We start from the raw sequence: 22,192 nt of genomic DNA, 5'->3' as shown, positions 1-22,192 counted from the left end.
GGAGATGGAAGCAGAGCTAGTCATGGGCCCTTGCTTGGACCAGGGTGTATGGCTGGGTCGTGTAACTCCCTGGAGCCAGAAAAGGAAAGGGCTCACTTAGCTGAAGATGTATGGCTTTCTGCAATGTTCATCAAAGTGACTCAAGATTCCCACCTGCACCCATGTGTCCTTTTGCTGTAGATGGCACACAAGAGGTGCCCCCAGGTCACCCTGCAAGAAACAAGGAAACAGATAATCATGGATATTTTAAAGGATGTGAGAAAGTAACTTCTTATGTTGAAGGATATTCCTCTCTTTCTCCCTGCCTTTCATACCCCCTCAACTTATCACCTTACAGCCAGCCTCCCCCATAGCTTTCTTGGCTTCCATGCAGAAAGTAAATTCATTCAGTTTGGGCCAAAACTGGGCACATGTGCTGACCTGCAGGATGCTTAGATGCCTTTTTTTTGCAGAATTCCAGGACTTCCTGGTGGAAAACAGAGAATAGAGAGGGTTTTTTAGCTATGGCCTAGATTAGCAGGAGAAATATGGCTGAAGAGAAAGATAACAAATCTACTACTACACATGAGAGAATATTACTCTCTTTCTAAATGTGTCAATGTCATCCAATTCCAGTGTCTTCTGCATCACTCACCTCTCATGAGGGACCAACTGGGTAGCCAGCAGTCATATAGTTGTATGTTTTTCTCTTGCTCTAGGCTCTCCTCCAGGCAGACAGGAAGCACCAGGGGTTGAAAACGTAGCGACTACTTCAGGAAGATTAGCCCAGGTCCCCAAAGTCCTTTGGGACCTAGGTAGGGCATACCATGATGAATACCTATGGTTTGAGCTTGGGCAGGGCTCTGAAGATCAATAAGCCCCATCTGGACCAGGGCCAATGCCTCTGAGTTTTTTCTGGGGAGAAAATTTAGCAAGCACTTTATTTTTACATATTTCAATGTGAAAAAAATCATATGAATCGGATGAAGTCTAGGTGAACACTAAAGTAAGACTCCTCTTCTCTACTTGTTGCAAACACACAATGTCTTGTTAGGCACAATATGTGTGGACACCTTCAGGAATGAGAAGGTAAATATTACAATGCAATCTAAATCCTTATCGAAAATTCCTAACAAAATAAATTATTTTACATCCTAGTATTTATAGTGTTTAACATTTAGTGATATAGACTTAGAAAGTTAGAAATTGAAATATCCCACTTACAAGATCTGAGACTATGGACAGTTACTCTTTCTCTCTGATCCTTGTCTGTACTAATGGTTTTACTTCACTATCTCACAATCAGAAATAAAATTATATATCCAAAATATATTTTGAGGTAGTTATCATCCTTGAACAGATCAATAAATTGAGTTTTAAGAGTCAAGATACTTAAAGTCATAAAAGGCAAAACTGTGATTCCAACATAGATTATGATTTAAACTCAAGATACCATCCTTTTATAGGTAAAGTTTTATAAAATTAAGATATCTTTTTATAATTTACAAACACATTGATTTGAAACCTGAAATTTTCCCTGAAAAAAAAATAGCTAAAACACTAATTTTGAGATACATAATGATATGAGGTGTTACAAGAGGAGATGCTTTCTCTTAAGGAAATATATCAGATGTGAGTATTGCAAGTCAGATGTACCAGATTTGGTTTCTGTAGCCAAGGAAGACTATCTAGCTTCTTCAAAGGAATATACCATTAACAAACTCAAAGTGTTCATATTTTATAATGATACCTTAAGCTTGAAAGGACATATTCACACTTACATGAAATTCACACATCTAGCTGTAGTAAGGATCCACTGTTCATTCAGTATAGAGCCAGCACAGAATTGGGAGAAGGAGAGTTGCACAGAATTCACCCACTCCTGCCTCCCAGCAGTTGGGACAGTGTGGGACAACGCCAGGGAGTAATCTACACTCTGCAGAAGGAATCCACATGTGGGACAGGGTGTAGTTAGTGGTACCACCCTCCTTTTCCTGAACATGTTGATTTCCTATTTTTAGATTTTAGGAAAATGCTTGTAGCTCTTCAACTTTGGCAAAATGCTTGGAAATACATGTTTTTAACCCTACAACATTAGGTATAGTAACAGGTTGCCTGCACACTCTAAGAATAATCCAAAATATCTCTGTTCATTTCTCAAGTGGAATAATAAACCATTTCTAAGCACTAAAAGTGTTTCTATACTACTGTGCCCTGTGTAAAACTTAGCTTTTAAACCATTCTTGGCAAAAGTAAGATAGTACTTTCTCAATTATGTGGCTATCTCTTAAGATTATATTATTCATTACCCCTCTTCTCATTCAGGTAATAATTTGAAGTTTGGTCCTGCCAAAATTTGAGAACATGACCTCTGATCTACTCAGAAACCCTGGTTTTAGGTTCCAACAAAGACATGGTCCCAAATATAACAACTCAAAGAGATGACTAGGCTGAACTTGCCTGTGGTTTCATGAGAAATAACAGCTGTCTTGAAGAGCCGGAAAGCCCGGAGGCTCTCTCTCCAGACCACACTTAGGCGAAACTCAGCCAAGGAAATATTGAGTTCTGAATACTTGAGAGGATCTTGTTCAGGCTGGTTAGACTTGGTTCCAGATTGAGATGCAGGCATCACAGAAGGTTGGTTTGTTAAAGGTGTGGCTGGGGCAGCACGTAGGGATGAAAAAGTATGAGAAAGAATGGTCCTTCAGCAAATTTTGAGAAAGATAGTCCCTGTAGAGAACTATCAGAAGCAGCTAAGGGAAGGAGAACAGGAGAGAAGGCCACAGGAGAAAGAGCTGAGCAAGAACGGAAAGTACAGGATGAAGGGAAGGTGCAAGAAGAAAAGGCTGAACAGGAAAGGGACAAACAACATGAGGATGGGAAAAAACAAGGAACAAGAAAGGAAAAAGATGGAGAAAGGGGGCTGAGAGAAGTAGACGGAACATCAGGCTTCCTTTTGTTTTGGTAATTTGTAATTTATTGCCAAAGTTCCAGTAGCCAACTCCTCCAGAAAGCCATGTGCTTGAAAGAGTAAGAAAGAGAATATTTGGGAGGTCACTGGGTTGGAGAGAATTGATTTGACCTTGGCTTTCTACTGCAGCTGTTTCAGCTGACAAAGCTGTAAAATACTCACCTGGTGAAGGAACAGTTTCTACTGGTAAAAAAGTTACATGTTTAGATGAGGAGTCAACGTGACTAGTTAATTGGGTTGTTCCATCTGGCTCAACTTCAGGAGAAGCAAATGATGTGATTATATCAGCTTTATAATGAATGTCAGGCCTTATTTCTATTTCAGGTTGGACCCGTGTTCTGACTTTGTTAGCTTTAGGAATAGCAAAAGATGCAACACTAGCAGTTTCCGGGTGGGCCCCAGGTCTAACTGCCGGGGTTTCTGGCTGGATCCAAGGATTAACTGTACCAACTTCAGCCTGCATCCAGACTCAATATTTGAGATTCTGAAGGGGCCCATGGTCGGACTTTATTCATTTGAACATGGAACCAAGATTTGATTGTATCGGCTTCCAACATGTTCCAGGGTCTGACTGCTTGGGTTTGAGGGCATGCCCAGGGTTGATTTATAGCAACTCTTTGCTGAGACCAGGCACAAATTATACCAACTCCAGTCTGGGTCCAGAGACTGACTGACTGAAAGTCAGGTTGAATCCACGATCTAGGTGTATCACTTTGAGTCTGTAACCGAGGTGTGACTATAGCAACTTCAGATAAGCTTGGAGGCTTTACTACTTTGCTTCCAGTCTGGGTCCAAATTTGAATTGTTTCTGTTTCAGTTTGGGTCCAGAGTCTAGATGTATCAGCCTCAGGCTGGTTCCAAATTTTGATTGAATCCATTTGTGTCTGGAACCAATGTCTTACTACTGTATCAGCCTCAGGCTGGGTTGAGGGATGGATTTCTAAAGTTTCATACTGGGTCCACGGTCTGATTGTAGCAGCGTCAAGATGGAGCCAGGGTTGGCCTGTACCAGTTTCAAGCTTGGTCCAGGATCTGACTGAATTAGTTTCAGAATGGGTCCAAGGATTGATTATACCAAATTCATTTTGGGTCCTGGAACATGTCATCTGAGATTCAAACTGGGATGAGGGCCTAACTGCATCATTTTGAGTCAGGAACCAAAGTGTGACTGACTGAGATTCAGGCTGGGTCCATGGTTTTCTTGGACCAATTTCATAATGAGTCTGGAGTCTGACTGTGTGGGTTTCAGCCTGGATCCAGGGTTGGGCTAAATAACCCTCAGCATGGGTCCAAAATCTGACTGCATTAGCTTCAGGCTGAATCCAGGGATGGACTATTGGCAATTGTGGTTGGATCCAGGTAGTAACTATTCGAGATTCAGGTTGGGTCCCCTCTCTTATTGCATCATTTTGAGTTTGGAACCAAGGTCTGACAGTATTAATGTCAACTGTTTCATTGCTTGCATTTCAGCCTGGGTCAACACTGTGATTGCCTTAGCTTCAGACTGTGTCCAGGGTCTGACTGCTTCAGATTCAGCTTGGGTTCAGGGTCTGATTGTACTACTTCTAGGCTGATCCCAGAGGTTGACTATACCAGCTCCAGTCTGGATCCATGGTCTTACAGCCTGTTTTAGAAAGGTTCCAGGATCTTACTGTGTCTCCTTCAGACTGGTTCCATGGGTGGAATATACCAGTTTCAGTCTGAATCCATGACACGACTGTAGCAGTTTCGTGCTGGGCCAAGGGTTTGACTCTACCAGCTCCAAACTGGGTTGAGGTACTCATTGTTTGAGATTCTGACTGAGCCCAGGATCTTATTCTTTCTGAGGTTTTAAACCAAGGTCTGCTAATATCAGCTTCAGGTTGGGGCCAGAGTCTGGCTGTTTGGGGAAAAGGCACTATCCATGACATAAGTGCTCCAGATTCAGGCAAGGTTAATGTACTGACATTATCAATTTCAGGAAGTGACCACAGAAGAGATCCTTGATTTTCAACTTGGTTCAAGGATCCAATAGTATCAATTTGAGGATTCAGTGAAATAATGAACATCGTCGTTTGAGGCAGTTTCCAGGGTTTCTTTGTTTTAAGCGTTGTCCAAAATACGACTGTATCAATTACACTCTGTGTGAAAGAATTTAATGCTAGAGATCTGGCATGAGTCCACAATGCCACTGTGGAAGCTACACCCTCTGTCCAAGTATTTACTGCTGGACTTTCACCCTGAGTCCATGGTGTGACTGTGGAAGCTACAGCCTCTCTCCAAGTGTTTACTGTTGGAGATTCAGCCTGAATCCATGGTGTGACTGTGGAAGCTATAGCCTCTGTCCATGTCTTTGTTGTTGGAAATTCAGCCTGAATCCACAGTGTGACTGTGGAAGCTACAGTCTCTGTCCAGGATTTTGCTGCACAATATTCAGGATGAGTCCATGGTATGACTGTGAAAGGCACAGCCTCTGTCAAAGGATTTACTGGAGACTGAGCCTGAGTCCATGGTATGACTGAAGAAGCTACAGCCTCTGCCCAGGGATTCACTGCAGGAGGTTGAACCTGGGTCCATGGTATGAGTGTGTAATTTTCAGACTGTGTCCATGGTTTAACTGCTGCAGATTGAACCTGGGTTGATGGTGGGGGTGTTTCAAAATCAGACCGTATGCAAGGATTTACTGTTGGAGTTTCAGGCTGGGCCCCAAATGGGACTGCGGAAGCTAAGGATTGTGTCAGAGGATTTGCACCTGGAGCAAATGCATCCAGGGCCCATTCTGTGATTGTATCCATCATAGACTTTGGCCAGGGATGCAATGCTAGAGATTCAGCTTGGGTCCACAGTGTGAGTGCATTCGCTACAGCCTATGTCAATGGGTTTACTGCTGAATATTCAGCCTGGGTCCATGGTATGACTCTGGAAGCTACAGCTTCTATCCAAAGATTTACTGATGGCGATTCAGCCTGAATCCACAATGTGACTGTACTAGCCTCAGGCTGTATTGGTGGATTTAGAGCTAGAGATTCGGTTTCTGTCAAAATATTTACTGGTAGTGATTCAGACTGTGTCCAGGGATTTACCACTGGAAATTGAGCCTGAGTCCACATATTTACTAATGGAGATTTAGTCTGTGTCTACTTTGTGACTGTATCAGCTGCAGGTTGTGTCCAGGGATTTACTGCTAGAGAATCAGCCTGGGTCCACTGTGTGACTACGACAGGTACAGCCTCTGTCCAGGGAATTCCTGCTGAAGATTCAGACTGAGTCCACAGTTCAAATGTACCTGCCTCAGGCAGTATCCCAAGTTTCGCTTCTGAAAAATCATACTTGGTTCCTGGTGTGACTATATCAGATACAGTCTCTATCCAGGGTTTAAATCCCATGATCAATGGTGTGAATGTTTCAGAACCAGCCTCTGTCCAGGCATTTTCTTCTGAAGATTCAACCTGGATCCATGGTGTGGCTGTATCAGCTTCAGGCCTTGACCAAGGATTTACTTCTGGAGTAACAGCCTGAGTAAATAGTGTGACTTTGTCAGATATAGGTTGTGCAAAGGGATATACTGGGGGAGACTCATATTGCACCCATTGTGTATCTGTCACAGACTGTGGCCAAGGCTTTAGTAGTATAATTTTGGCCATATTCCACAGTGTGACTCTATCAGCTACAGCTATCGTTAAGGGAATTACTGCTGGAGTTATACTCTGGGTAAACAATGTGACTGTGTCATATGCAGATTTTGTCCAGGGATCCACTGCTGGAGATTCAACCTGGATGCATGGTGTGATTGTACCGGCTACAGCCATTGTTAAGGGATTAAATGCAGGAGATTCACCCTGGGTCAATGGTGTGATTGTGTCATTTTCAGACTGTGTCCAGAGCTTTACCGCTGGAGATTCAGCCTGGGTTCATGATGTGAATGTGTCAGTTTCAGACTGAGTCCAGGGGTTTGATGCTGGAGATCTATCCTAGGTCCATGGTGTGACTTGATTAGTTTCAGACTGGGTGCAGGGATTTACTGCAGCAGATTCAGCCTCACTCCATTGAGTAACTCTATCAAACTGTGACTCGGGGTTTACTGTTAGAGAAATACTGTGGGTCCAGAATGTGATTGTATCAACTATGGGCTGTGTCAAGAGATTTATGATTTCAGAATTTGCCTGGGTCCAGAGTGTGACAGTATCAGTTGCAAGTGTTATCCAGGGATTTACTGAAAGAGATTCAACCTGGTTCAATGGTATTACCGTATCTACAACAGCCTCTGTCCAGGGATTTACTGCTAGAGACTCAGCCTGAGTCCATGATGTGATTGTGTCAGCTACAGGTTGTATCCAAGGATTTACTTTTGCAGATTCAGCCTGAGTCCACTGTGTGATTGCATCTGTTTCAGACTGTGTCCAGGGATTTACTACAGGCGATTCAGCTTGGTTCAGCAGTATGGCTGTATCAGATACTGCCTGTGCCTCAGGCTTTTCTGCTGGATATTCACCCTGAGCCAGCTGTGTGACTGTGGAAGCTATAGCATCTGTCCAGGTATTTACTGCTGGATATTCAGCCTGAGTCCATGGTGTCACTGTAGAAAGTACAGCCTCTGTCCAGGGATTCACTACTGGAGATTCAGTCTGATTCCACAGTGTTACTACATCAGCCAGAGGATGTATCCAGGTCTCTACTGCAGGAAATTCAGCCTGGGTAAACTATATGAGTGTATCAGATACATTCTGTGTCCACTGATTTTCTGTTGGAAGTTCAGTTTGGATCCACTGTATAACACTATCAGATGCAGGTGCTGTCCAGGGATTTACTGCTAGCGAATCAGCCTGGGTCCATAGCATGTCTACATCAGTTGCAGATTGTGTCCATGGATTTACTGCTAGAGATTCAGCCTGGGCCTGTGGTATGACTGTGGAAGATACAGTCTCTGTCCAGAGATTCACTAAAGATTCGACTTGAGTCCATGCTGTGACTGTATCAGTTTCAGCCTCGATCCAGGGATTTACAGCTGAAGATTCAGCCTGAGTCCATGATGGAGCTGCATCAGCTACAGCATGTGTCCAGGTATTTACTTGCGAAGTTTCTGCCTAGGTCCAAGCTGTGACTGTATCAGTCTCATATTGTATCCAGGGATTTATTTCTAGATTTACTTTATTGGTCCATGTTGAGATACTGTCAGTTTCAGACTGTCTCCAGGAATTTACTGCTAAAGATTCTGTTGGGGTCCATGTCGTGACTGTATCCATTTCAGACAATGTCCAGAAATGTAATGATGGGGAATCAGCCTGAGTATACCACGTGACTATTATCAACCACAGGCTGTGTCCATGAATTTACTGCTAGTGATTCAGCTTTTGTCCACTGAGGAACTGTTCCAGCTGCAGTGTCTGTCCAGGGATTTACTGCTGAAGATTCAGCTTGAGTCCATACTGTGACTATGTCAGTTTCAGACTGTGTCCAGGGATTTACTGCTGGGGTCTCAGCCTGAATCCAAGGTGTAGCATCAGCTATAGCTCTTGTCCAGGGAATTATTTCTGAAGGTTCACCTTGGGTCCACTGTGTAAATGTATCAGGTAGAGGCTGTGTCCAAGAATTTACTGTGAGGGAGTCAGTCTGCGTCCACGGTGTAACAGTATCAATGTCAGACTGCACCCAGGGATTTACTGCTAGAGATTTAGCCTGGGTCCACCACGTGAATGTGTCAGCTATAGTTTTTGTCCGTGGATTTATTTCTGAACGTTCACCCTGAGTCCACTGTGTGACTTTATCAGTTAGAGGCTGAGTCCAGAGGTTTCCTGCTAGAGATTCAGCCTGAGTCCATGGTGTGACTGTATTAGACACAAGATGTGTCAAGGACTTTACTCCTTGAAATTCAGTCTTTACCTGTGGCGTGATGGTATCAGCTATTTCTGTCCAGTGATTTACTGCTGCAGTTTCATCCTGGGTCAACAATGTGACTGTTTCAGTTTCAGATTGTGTCCAGGGATTTACTTTTGGAGATTTAGCCTGGGTTCAGAGTGTTAATGTACCAGCTTCATTATTTGCCCCAGGGTTGATTATAGCAATAACTGACTGAATCCAGGGTCTCATTGTGTCAGCTTCAGACTGAGTCCACAATCTATCCTTATCACCTTCAAACTCATCCCAGGGCCTGACTGTATTAGTATCATGTTGTATCCAAGTTTCTACCTTATCAGGTTGGTTCCAGGGCTTGACTATTTCCTTTTTGGACTGTATCCAGTGGTGGGATGTTTTGATTACTGGCTCTGTCCACAGTGTGACTGTCTCCATTTGAGTCTGGAACCAGTGGTTGGCATTTTCAGCTTCAAACTGAGTCTAAGATCTGGCTAGGTCACCTTCAGATTGGGCCCAGGAGTGGGCTGTTTCAAATTCTGTCTCAATCCAAGGTTTGCACGTATCCATTTGAGTATTCAACCAAGGTCTGACTCTATCAGATTCAGGCTCAGACCAAGAAATGATTGTTTGAGATTCAGGTTGGCTCCACGTTCTGATTTTATCAGTTTGTGTTTGCAACCAAAGTCTGACAGCATCAGCTTCACGCCTAGTCCATGCTGTGACTGTAATAACTTTAGACTGTGTCATGAGTCTGAATGTAGATGATTCAGGCTTTGTCCATTGTTTGATACTACCAGCTTCAGACTGAATCCATGGTCTAACCACGTCAACTTCAGGCTGAGTCCAAGAGTGGAGTGTTTTAAAGGCTGCCTGGGTCCTCTTTCCCATTTGATCAGGTTTGGTCCAGAACCAAGATCTGGCTGTACCAGCTTCAGGATGGTTCCAGGGTCTGATTGTTTCAATTTCAGTGTGGGTCCAATATTTGATTGCATCTGCTTCTGGCTGAATCCAATGTCTATCTTTACCTTCTTCAGCCTGAGTTCTGGGTCTGACAATTTTGAATTTAGTCTGAATCCAGGGTCTGCTTCCTTTAGTCTCTAACCATGGTTTGGTTGTATCGGCTTTTAGTTGAGTCAAAGGTCTTCCTGGTTGCATTCCTGACTGGGTCCAAGTTTGGACAATGTCAGCTTCAGGCTGAGGCCATGGTCTGATTGTACCAACTTCAGAGTGGATTAAAGGATCATTTACCTTAGTAACTGTATGAACCAAAAGCCATGTTGTATCTTTAGTCTGCATCTGGGGTTTGACTATATAGTGTCATGTTTATTCAATGGACTCCTTCTACCCATTTGACTTAAGGATCTGATCGTACTTGCCTTATACTGGGCCAAAGACGTAATTGTATTGACTGTAGATGGAGCCCAAGTAAAGTTCATATTAAGAGTTGATGAAGTCCAAAATTGAGTTGACTTAGATTCAGGGAGAAGCCTGTATTCTTCTGTCTTTTCTATAGGTCTTTGGGATCTAACTATATTTAAGATGGGCTGAAACCAGGGTTCCAAGGTATTGGTTACCATAGGATATTGGGATCTCTCTTCACTTGGTATGCAATGAGTCCAGAATCAATTTTATTAACAATTAAAGGGACCCATGGTTGCAAGTTATAAGTTACTGGTTTAACAACAGCATCAACTCTATCAGCTACATGATGTATCTGGGCTCTAACACTCTCCTCACTAGACTGAATTTGCATAACTATTCCTGTTTTATCTGGCACAAAATGGGTCCAAGGTCCAACACCAGGTGTAATTTCTAGCCACAGTCTAGCTAGAAGTTGACCATGGAAAGGAACCTTACTAGACTGAACTTGAGACTGAACAGTATTAATCTCAGAATGAACTTTTGATCCATCTATGTCACTTGAAAACAGAACATGTGATCCACCAGCATTACCTAACGGTGGAGTATGAAGCCCAATTATACCACCTAAAGGTTTAACCCAGGATCTTAGTGAATCTGTCATAGTTTGATATTTATATTTCATTGTGTCTCTGTGAGGAAGGTTCCAGGTTGTAGGTATATCAGGTGTTGGAGTGTTCTGAGGTCCAGAAAGAACAAAAGGATCAGAAATATCAGCCACTGGGGTACTCCAGGGCACAGCTGTAGGAGAAGGATCCCATGATTTGGCAAGAGGAGAGGTCCAAGACTGTACCACTGGGAATGTGCTAGCGGAGGAGAGCTGATTGCTTTGAAGGCGTAGCTGTGTACTGCCAGGAAAAGAGTCTCCATTATTTGACCCAAAAAATACTGGAGGAGGATTTCAGTGCTGTCTGTTCAGTGGGAAAGTACCTAATCTTCTCCTCCATGACTGTTCAGAGAATCCATGGGAGGTCAAAATGGTAGAGGCCCTGTTCAGGCTAAGCCTGTCTTGTATACCATGTTCTACCCCAGGAGAAAAACTGCAGGGTAGAGAAAAAATAGGATCCAGTGGCTTCTGGGATGCCTTGATAAGCCACCTCATCCAAGATAGGTAGGGGGCTGTCTTGATCACAAGAACTGGGTCATAACAGGCCACTGAGGACTCAGTGACCAGGCCTACCAGTTCCCAGTGGTTGCCAAAGAGACAGAGAACAGGACTACTCTGCTGTATCTGGATAAGGAAACAAAGATAACCCATATATATATGAGACAGATAGGCATATATTAAATATATAAGTAACAGATCCACATTACATATAGGTATATAATATAAATGAATTATAAGATACATCATAGTTATACATTATGTATATGCTTAACATTGTTTATAAGTACATTAAAATATATAAGGTTTATATTTTTTTCTACCACATATAAATTCCAAATGACATGACAAACACGTGCTTACTTCAAGGAGGTCCATTAAATGGACTTAGGTACAAATAACCATAACGCTGATTAAAAGAGGAAAATAGTAGGGGGAATTTAGAGAAAACTTCAAAATTATAAAAACTAAACTACATATTCAGCAACTTTATTTGGATGTCACTTATTATCCCCCTAGCTGGGTATTTCTAGGCAGACTACCTCTACTGCTTTTAGTCTGGTTCAAGCTATCATTTCTGCTTCCTTCTCACCCATCCTTATCCCACCATTTGTTCTCATCCAAGCAGGCAGAATGACACTCAGAGTAAAGGCCAAGGGCTTTATTTTGTTATCCCTTGATCTCAACGCTTAACATTTTTCCTTTGTTCGTTTTGCTACAATCCAAGAATCGTAACCTCCTGTTCTTTCCATAGTTTCAAAGATTATTTTTAATAAGTTCTCTATTTCTCAAATTTTCTCAATGAAAATATTCCAGCTTTATTTATTTTTATTTATTTTTTTAACATCTTTATTGGCGTATAATTGCTTTATAATGGTGTGTTAGTTTCTGCTGTATAACAAAGTGAATCAGCTATACACATACATATATCCCCCTATCCCCTCCCTCGTATGTACCCCTCCCACCCTCCCTATCCCACTCCTCTAGGTGGTCACTAAGTACCATCCAGCTTTCTTTTTGATCTTAAGAATAAATGTCTCTATGCATCTTCTTTTACATAGTGATGATATATGCTTACATATTATCTATATGATTATGTAATCCTCATGAAGATTACATCTGTGAATTGCAGTGGAAATAAACTTTCTTTTTTTAAAAATTTTATTTTATTTATTTTTTATACAGCAGGTTCTTATTAGTTGTCTATCTTATATTAAACTTTTAAAATTTATCTTGTTTAACGAGACATCTACCCTCTTAAATTTTTAAGTGTATTGTATAAGATTTGTCAATCTGTATACAGTATGTTGTACAGCATATATCCAGAATTTACTCATCTTGCATAAATGAAAGTTTATATCTATTTCATAGAATTTTACATACATTTTTATATGCCCCCCCAAAGGTAACTGCCCTCATACAGTAAGTACCCAGCAGTCTTCTGGATGACTCCAGATGAGTTACTTTCAGTCAGGTGGATATGTTGATGGCGGCAGAATGAGAGGTCCACCAGCTTAACTGACAACTTCTTGATACTGCTCCCAAAGTTACCGTGGTCTGAAGGAATAGATATAGGAAGGATTGTGAGATATGGGTTATTATGTCTCTTAAATATTTTATACCATAGCCTCCTAAGATTTTTACAGTATATCTTTCAATTTTTTTAATTGCATAAAATTCCTGAAATACCCTCACTTCTTTCCTTCCATCTCATCTCATATACACTTACGTTATACACTCTTGGAATTTGTAGCTCTTCCCAAATCCTTGCTAAATAGAATAATAGAACACAGAATAATTGTAACCACTGATAGTTACTTTACTTCCTTAAGGACTCAGTTGTTTCCCCCTGTAAAGTGGAGTAATATGGATTTAATTATTAATAGTTTTTAAACTTTCCATTTTATTTTCTGCTTCATTTGCTTTTTTATAGTAATTTCTAAACTACATTTATGATACAACAGACCGTAACTCTGGTGGCTTACTCTGATATTGGTATATCCTGCAGTGTCTGTACTGGCAGTTATAACAGCTCTTCCAGAAGACGTTATAAGTGTGAGAAAGCGGTATTTCTTCCCTCCTGATAGGGTATTGCAGGAGGACCACCCTTATGTCTCCTTTGACTGGATCTTTTCCATTCTATAGCCATGTAAGACACCTTCTTGATCAGTGACTCCTGAAATGTCAGAGTTTAAATGTTTCCTAAGGGAAAAGAAAAATAAAGAACAACATAATAAAATTAGAGTGAGAAAAACATTTCATTACACTTCCATTTAAGCCAAAATGTCTGCCAGTATAAGGTCTCTTACTTACTTAGCAATATAATCCAACAAATTTCTACTTTATATCCCTGTAAACTGAAGTTCTGCATTACACGCTGAATACAATTTGAGTTTTAGAACTTCAAGCTTCATTTTTAATATAGTTTCCAAAGAAGATAAAAGTCCTTTTAATGCATCAAAATCCAAAGCCAATATAGTTAATTATAATGAAGCAAATATAGAAATTAAACATAACTATGATTCCCTTACGGCTCCAGGTATACTTAAAGTTTAGTCAGACAGCTGGCTGTGGAGAGGATCGACCACCGACTCATGAATAATAATGCCCTGGCAGGTTTCAGCCATGGATACTAGCCATGGGATGTCACTGGATGCTGACAGTGGGGCAGTCATTGGGGTCAATGAGCTTAACCACTGCTTTTGAGAATTAGGTACTAAAAGGGTCAGATAGTGAGGGGAAGAGGTAAACATAACATGAAAAACAACATCTTGTTGAATGATTAATGAGATTTGTCATCCTACATTTTTTTATTTGATGAAGATGGAAAAGAGGAGAATACAGAGAAGAATGAGAAGGGATAAAGGTTGCAAAAATGGAAGATTAAGTGAAAGAGAAGAATGAATAAGAAATAGGAAATGAGATTAAAAAAATGAGAAAAACAGAAGATATTTTAAGAGGTTAAAGAAAAACAAAAGTATCTTCCCCAGTACTAAGACAAACAAGAGGAGAAAAATTCCAGGTATCTATAACTTACTACCACATCAGTGAAAAAACAATCCCCAAAACTGGTAGAAGCAAAGTGGAGCTTTCATGTTGGCTCACGTGTATGTGAATGCAAGAGAGGATTCTAGTAGAATAGCTCTCAAGGTTGAGACTGAGATTACAGAGTACAGAATGTCTGACATCACAATAACTACTAGTGAGGTAGCTACCTTCCTTCTATCACAATTAATCAACTAGAAATGTTATACATAAGAAATTTAATGAAGTTAGATACTTTTAAATTAAAATTTTTATCTATCTCAATATTAACTTTCATTTTTGGAACGGGACAAGCAATATCCCAGTTCCACACCTTGAAAAATTTATGATCTATTTGGGCATTACCACGTGGCTTTCTTTACCTACTACATACTACTTATTAATTAAAGGAATTAGGTAGGCCTATATGACCTGACATAGAAGTTAATGAAATATTGATTGATTATAGTTTAAAATAATTTACAGATGAATACACAAATGATAGCATATTTTATTTATACGCTTACTCACATGCCCGTACCTACTTACTCATCACTCTCAACTCAGAAATACTTATCGTATAAATTTGTAGAAAATTATCTCAAGACCTAAATTCACTTTTCTATGATGGCAATCTGGGGCAAAGAGAAACTATTCAATCATTATTTGCCAAAGCCCTCATACAGAATGTGCTATATATGGAACACATAAACATGAGGAAAGAAGCTTTTACCCTAATTGAGTTTTCAATTTAGGGGAAGAATATGTTACTTAAGGTGAACTTCTGCTGGCCAATCCAATATAAAATCAATTATATAAGAATAAATTTACATTTCATATCATATGAGTCATGAGGTAGCAGCCAAGTCAGCCTTACGATTTTATCAGAAATCTGAGTTCATTCTATCTACTTGGAAATTTTTGTACTTGACATCCATCCTCAAGATGACTGAAAGATGCCTTCTCTATTCCAGAGAAGAAATGAAATAGGGCAAAATCTCATACCTTCCAGCTGAGTCAGACATTTAGGTCTCAATAAGTAGCCTTTTCTGACACTTCCAATGCTCCCTATTGTATTTCTCCCTTTATTTCATACTCTGTGCAAGGCACTACTCTTATCAATTCAGCTTTATGATAACACTCAGAAACATTTTAAAGTAATAAATTTGTAAAAATGACCACTCACAAACGAGAGGAGCACAATGCTATAATAATGAGCTATGGAAAAACTATAGGTATTAAACGTACACTTGAATTAAAATCTGAAGGATGAGTAAAAATCAAGCAAACAAAATTTGAGAAGGGAGTTACTACTCTTTAAGTAACTTGTTTAGAGGAAACAAAGCTTGTGGTATCCAAGGTATTTAAAGAGAGCCAGTTAAAAGAAAGTAAAAAAAACAAGAGAGGGGAAGCATCATAAGGGCAGAGAAGGAGATACTTACTCAATACAGCCCTGTGAGAAATTCTCAGCGCCCCCTCTTCTTCCAGCAGTGGTCATGGATTTTTATACTGGGTTTTTAATTATTCTTAAAGGTAACAGAAAAATATTCAAGGACTGAGGTGATATCAAGATGGCAAACTAGGAAGCTCCAGGATCCCATCCGCATTCCAACACCAACTCAACAATAATATATTAATTCAAATACCTTTGTGGGAGCTCTAGAAACCAGTCAGGATCTGCAGCAACCAAGCAAGTGCACAATCAGAAAAATCCACACTCAGAATGTTACGAAATTCCATAGCATTTTTGTTTGCTCTTGTCCCAACTCCTCCCAGTCTTTCCAATTGTTTCTTTCCAATTGCAAAACCCTGCAATTGGAAAGAAATAACCTATCCCTGGTTCCTCCTACAGGATGGAAGAAAAAAAAAAAAAAAAAACCAAATGTTTGCCGTTTTATGGCCTGATGATAGCCAAAGGGTTGGTTTCTGTCCTCACTGACTGAAAGCTCAGAAAGGTTTGGAAGCATCGTTTGGATATAGGTTGGAGGCCACTGAACAATGGCAGGTGCCACAGCATGTGAAAACTGCCAGAAGAGTAAAGACCTGCAAATGGCTGAGTACAAGAGATTACGGGAACAGGAATATAATGGAACATCTCAGGCCCTAGGAGAAACAAGACTGGGCCTCTTAGAAAAATAAGGCTTGTAAAAGTAGATGTATATAGGAAACAATTGAAGAAAAACTACATGTGGAAGCCTACAGAGGCACATACCCAGAAAAGGCCTGAGAAGACCCAAATCTTCTCTCCATAATAGTTAGTAAATGTCTTCTCCTGCACCAACCCAGACTGCAATGTTTATTACAAATGCCAGATTTTCAAAAAAGAGATAAAAAACAGAGAAACAAAAACCAAGACAAAAAAAAACAAAACAAAACAGGAAAGCATGGCCTATTCAAAGGAACAAAATAAATCTCCAAAAACCAACCATTCAGAAATTAAATCTTTGGACTTATTTGACAGTTTATTTTTTCTGCATTATTGAGATTGTTTGGCATATAACAATAAATAAAGTTAAAGTGTACAATGTGTTGATTTAATACACATACACTAGAGATGATTCCCAACAAAGAGTTAGCTAACTCCTCCATCATGCCACAGAGTTAACCATTTCTTTCTGTGGTAAGAACAGTTATGACCTACTCTCTTAGCAAGTTTCAAACGCACAATACAGTATCAATTACAGTAACCATGCTGTATCTTGATCCTGCCACAGCTAATTCATGTTATAACTGGAAGTTTGTACACTTTGACCAACATTTGCCCATTTTCCCCACTCCCTCAGCCCCTGGTAACTACAACCCTATCTGTTTCTTTGAGTTCAGTTTTTCTAGTTTCCATGTATAAGCAGTTATGGTATTTTGCTTTCTCTGCCTGACTTAATTAGGATAATACCCTCGTGGTTCATCCATGTTGCCTTGCCAAATGGCAGAATTTCTTTCTCCCTCATGACTGAATAATAATACACTGTATAGATAGATAGATAGGTAGATAGATAGATAACATGATGAAGGGGTAAAGATGCAGCGTTTTCTTTATCCTTTCATCCCATTAATAGACATAGGTTGTTTCCACCTCTCTCTCTCTCTCTTTTTTTTTTTTTTGGCTGCATCATGCCACATGCAAGGTACTAGTTCCCCAATCAGGGACTGAATGCAGTTGAAGCGCAGAGTCCTAATCACTGGACCACCAGGAAATGCCCTGTTTCCGTATCTCGACTATTGTTTCTATATCTTGACTGTTGGAGATACTGCTTTGTATTTTCTTTCTATATATCCATAGAAACTCAGTTGCTGTATCATATGGTAGCTCTATTTCTAATTTTTTGAGGAACCTTCATACTGTTGTCCATAGTGGTTACACCAACTTACATTCCCACCAACAGTGTAGGAGGGCTCCCTTCCTCCACACCCTCTCCATCACTTTCTATCTCTTGTCTTTTTGATGATAGCCATCCTAACAAGTATGCAATAATAGCTCATTGTAGTTCTGTTTTGCAATTTGATGATGATTACCAATGTTGAACATCTCTACCTGCTCTTGTTGGCCATCGTATGTCTTCTTGGGAAAAATTTCTATTTAGTTCCTCTGCCCAGTTTTTAATCACACTGTTTATTTACTTTTTTGGCATTGAGTTATATGACTTCTTCACATACCTTGTATGTTAACCTCTTATTAGATGTATGACTTACAAACATCTTCTCTCATTCCATACATGGCCGTTTCATTTGTTGTTTCTTTTGCTGTGCAGAAGCTTTTTAGTTTAATGTGATCCAATTTGTTAAGTTCTGCTTCTGTTGATTGTGCTTTTGGTGTCATATACAAAAAAATCATTGCCAACACCAATATCAAGGAGGTGTTTCCCCTATGTTTCCATCTAAGAGTTTTACGGTCCCAGTTCTTATAGACTTACTTAAATCTGTAATTCAAGTTAATTTTTGTGAATAGTGTAAGATAGGAGTAAAATTTCATTTTTCTCCTTGTGGTTATCAGTTTTCCCAACACCATTTATTGAAAAGACCATTCTTTCCCCATTGAGCATTTTGGTTGCCCTGTCAAATATTAGTTGGGAGATTTATTTCTGAGTTCTTGATTCTGTTCCACTGATCTAGGTGTCTGTTTTTATGCCAGTATCATACTCTTTTGATTACTCTAGCTCTGTAATAGTTTGGAATCAGGAAGTGTGATGCCTCCAGTTTTGTTCTTATTTCTCAGTATCGCTTTGGCTACTCAGGGTTTCTGTGCTTCTGTACAAATTTTAGAATTGCTTTTTCTATTTCTATAAAAGACATCAGAGGAACCTCCCTGGTGGTCCAGTGGTTAAGACTCCATACTTCCACTGCAGGGGGGCACAGGTTCAATCCCTGGTCGGGGAACTAAGCTCCCACACACCGCATGGCGTGGCAAAAAAAATTTTTAAAGCCATTGGAAATTTGATAGGGATTTCATTCGGTCTATAAATGGCTTTGGATAGTATGGGAAATTCAATTAATTATTCTGATCTAAGAATATGGGATATTTTTCCATGTTTTTCCTAACGTCATCAAAGCCTTTTTCTTTTAATGTACAGATCTTTCACCTCCTGCATGAAATTTATTTCTAAGTGTTTTATTGTTTTGATGCTTTTTGTAATTGGACCATTTTATGTTTTTCAGATGTTTTGTTGTTAGTGTACAAATATGCAATTATATGTAAATTTTGTATCTTGCAACTTTAATGAATTTGTTGATTAGTTTTAGCAATTGGTGGTGGACTCCACAGGGTTTTCTACATATAATATCAAATCACCTACAAACAAAGATAATTTTACTTCTTCCTTTTAAATTGGATGCCTTTAATTTTTTTTTCTTGCCCAACTGTCCTAGCTAGGACTTGATGTACAATGTTGAATAGGAGTGGTGAGATTTTACCCTTTCTGCCTAGAGTATGATGTTATCTCTGGCTTTGTATATGGTCTTTATTGTGTTGAAGTACATACCTTCTATACCCCGTTTATTAGGTATGTTTATCATGAAAAGACATTATATTTTGTCAGGTGCTTTTTCTCCATCTATTGAGATGATTACATTATTTTTATCTTTCATTAACAATGCGGTGTGTCATACTTCCTGATTTGTAAGTTTTGAACCATCCTTGCATCCCAGGGATAACTTCCACCTGATCATGGTGAATGATCCTTTTAATGAGCTATTGAATTCCATTTGGTAATATTTTGAGAAATTTTGCATCTATCTTCATCAGGGATATGGGTCTATATAGTATACTTTTTCTTGTAGTGTCCTTATCTGGCTTTGGTATCAGAGTAGTAGCCTCATGAGATGAGTTTAGGAGTACTTCTTGTTCTTCAGTTTCTTGAATGAGTTTGAAAAGGACTGGCATTCATTCTTTAAATATCTAGTAGAATTAATCAGTGAAACCATACGGTCCTGGGCTTTTTTGCGTTAGGAGGCTTTTCATTACTGATTCAATCTCCTTGCGTGTTATTCGTCTGTTCGGATATTCTACTTCTTCATTATTCAGCCTTGGTGGGTTGTATGTTTTCAGAATTTATCAATTTATTGTCATAAAATTGTTCACATTAGTCTCTTAGGATCTTTCTATTTCTGTGGTATCAATTGTAATGTTTTCTCTTTTCCGATTTTATTTGAGTCTTTTCTGTTTTATTCCTAGTTAGCCCAGCTAAAGGCCTCTCAATTTTGTTTATCGTTTTGAAAATCTACCTGTTAGTTTCTTTGATCTTTTCCTTTTTTTTCTGGTCTCTATTTCAGTTATTTCTACTCTTTGTTATATCCTTCCTTTTTTAGAAAATTTGGTCTTAATTTGTACTTATTTCCTTGAGGTGTTTGTTTGAGATCTTTCTTTTTTCATAATGTTGGCATTTATTGCAATAAACTTGCCTCTTAGAACCGCTTTTTCAGTACCCCACTGGTTTTGATATATGTTTCCATTTTCATTTGTTTCAAGATATTTAAATTTCTTCTATGACTCACTGTTTGTTCAGAAATGTGTTGCTTAATTTCCACGTTTGTGAATTTTTGAACTTTTCTTCTGTTATTGATTTCTAGTTTCATACCATTATGGTCAGAAAAGATTCTTGGTATGATATTAATCTTCTTACATTTGTTAAAACTTGTTTTGTGACCCATCACATGGTCTGTCCTGGAGGATGTTCTGTGTGTGCTGGAGAAGAATGTGTATTCTGCTGTTGTTGGATGGAATGTTCTGAAAAATGTCTCTTAGGTCCATTTGTTTGAGGTATAGTTCAAATCCAATGTTTCGCTGTTGAATTTCTGCCTGGATCATCTATTACTGTTGAAAATGAGGTACTGGAGTCCCCTACTATCACTGTAATATGTGTTTTTCTCCCTTCAGATCTGTTAGTGCTTCCTTGATATATTTAGGTGGCCTAAGGCAGGGGTCCCCAACCCCTGGGCCACGGACCAGTACTGTTAGGAACTGGGCTGCACAGCAGAAGGTGAGCGGCAGGTGAGGGAGTTAAGCTTCGTCTGCCACTCCCCATTGCTCCCCATCGCTCGCATTACAGCCAGCACCATCCCCCCCCAACACCCCCAATTTTTCCCAGTCCATGGAAAAATTGTCTTCCATGAAACCAGTCCCTGCTGCCAAAAAGGCTGGGGACCGCTGGGCTAAAGTACGATCATCTTCGTCTCATTAATGTTTTGGCTAAAGTTGATTTTGTTTGATATAATTATAGCTACCCTACTTTCATTTGGTTTCCATTGAATATCTTTTTCTATACCTTCACTTTGCGCCTATGTGTGTCCTTACAGGTAAAGTGAGTCTCCTGTAGGCAGCATGTAGTTGGTTGTTTTATTATCCATCCAGCCACTCTATGTCTTTTCGCTAGATAATCCAATCCATTTACATTTAGATTAACTACTGATAGGTAAACACTTACCAATGCTGTCCTACTATTTTCTGGCTGTGTTGTAGTTTCACTGTTCCTTTCTTCCTCTCTTGCTGCTTTCCTTTGTAAATTGCTGATTTTCTGTAGTAGTATGCTCTGATTCCATTCTTTATCTTTTGTGTATCTACTGTAGGTGTTTGCTTTATGGTTATCATAAGGTTTATATAAAAATATATGTTTTACAGATAATTACATAATTTTATATATAATTATACACATAAATATTTTATTATTTATATTACATATATTTATGTTATGACATGTAGGGGAACTTCAAACCCACTTCAAGGTACACTGGCCCAGTTCTGCAGACATCGGACCCAACTAGGAGAAACCAAATCTATTTCAAGTGACCCATAATCAAGTGGCTCGAAATCCACAAGAAGTACCTCAGATCCAGATCTACTTCAGAGCAAAGAAGACTAACTTCAGGAATCCAGACTCAGTTTAGGCATTCCTCAGCAACAGACCTGGAAAACAGAAACATACTGCAAGTTCACAGGGTAAAAGATATGGGGCTCGCAACCTACTTAAAGGAATCAAGCCATCCTCAGGATACCAAAACTCAGTTTGGAGGACACAGATTCAACTCAAGGAAACCAGAAGTTTCTCAAGTAACCTAACACACCTCTAGAGACCCCAGATTACATCAAGGGATCAAGATTCAATTCACACACTCCCAGATATCAATCTATGAGTTCCCCAGACCCACCCCAGGAGGCCTCAGACATATATGACTAACACAGACTCACCTCAAACAGACCCAAATTCAACGCAGGCTCTGTCCACAGGACCCAGACTCTGATTAGAAAAGCTGACGTCAGTTCATGGGCACCAAACTTAGTACATACATCCCCAGAAAATACTCCAGAGGATCCCAGACACACCTCAGGGACCCCAAACTGATACTGGCCAGTCCTAATCCATCTCAATGAC

The 22,192-nt window shown here is 39.7% G+C and overlaps 2 protein-coding genes and 1 long non-coding RNA gene across 16 annotated transcripts in view; 1 reads left to right on the top strand and 2 right to left on the bottom strand.

Annotated features, from left to right (window-relative positions):
- Nucleotides 1-1,849, bottom strand: part of LOC309653332 (testis-specific Y-encoded protein 10-like) — a 55,255-nt gene extending 53,406 nt beyond the window's left edge. For 9 of the 12 annotated variants that reach the window (XR_014259093.1, XR_014259094.1, XR_014259095.1 and 6 more), the window contains exons 1-2: nt 1,761-1,849; nt 635-894 (exon numbers count right to left, since the gene is read on the bottom strand). Coding sequence is in view for 2 of the 12 variants with exons in the window: in XM_082447941.1 (XP_082304067.1) it covers nt 635-641 (7 nt within the window). In the remaining 10 variants the exon portion in view is untranslated. Of the gene's footprint in view, nt 1-153; nt 211-634; nt 895-1,760 lie in introns of all 12 variants that reach the window. The other 3 variants (XR_014259100.1, XR_014259101.1, XM_082447940.1) reach the window with 1 other exon arrangement.
- The window catches only part of LOC309653338 (prostate-specific antigen-like), a 49,741-nt gene that overhangs the window by 16,934 nt on the left and 10,615 nt on the right, over nt 1-22,192 (top strand). The window lies entirely within an intron of this gene.
- LOC309653318 lies at nt 12,289-22,046 on the bottom strand. The gene is made up of 3 exons (XR_014259078.1): nt 22,009-22,046; nt 21,646-21,726; nt 12,289-12,863 (listed from the first exon to the last, which is right to left on the bottom strand). It is a non-coding gene; the product is annotated as an uncharacterized lncRNA (long non-coding RNA).

This window comes from Balaenoptera physalus (genome assembly GCF_965194825.1).
Source record: "Balaenoptera physalus genome assembly, chromosome: Y".
Lineage (NCBI taxonomy): Eukaryota > Metazoa > Chordata > Mammalia > Artiodactyla > Balaenopteridae > Balaenoptera > Balaenoptera physalus.
The sequence above is the reverse complement of the archived record's forward strand: the minus strand, read 5'-3'. Positions and strand labels throughout refer to the sequence as shown.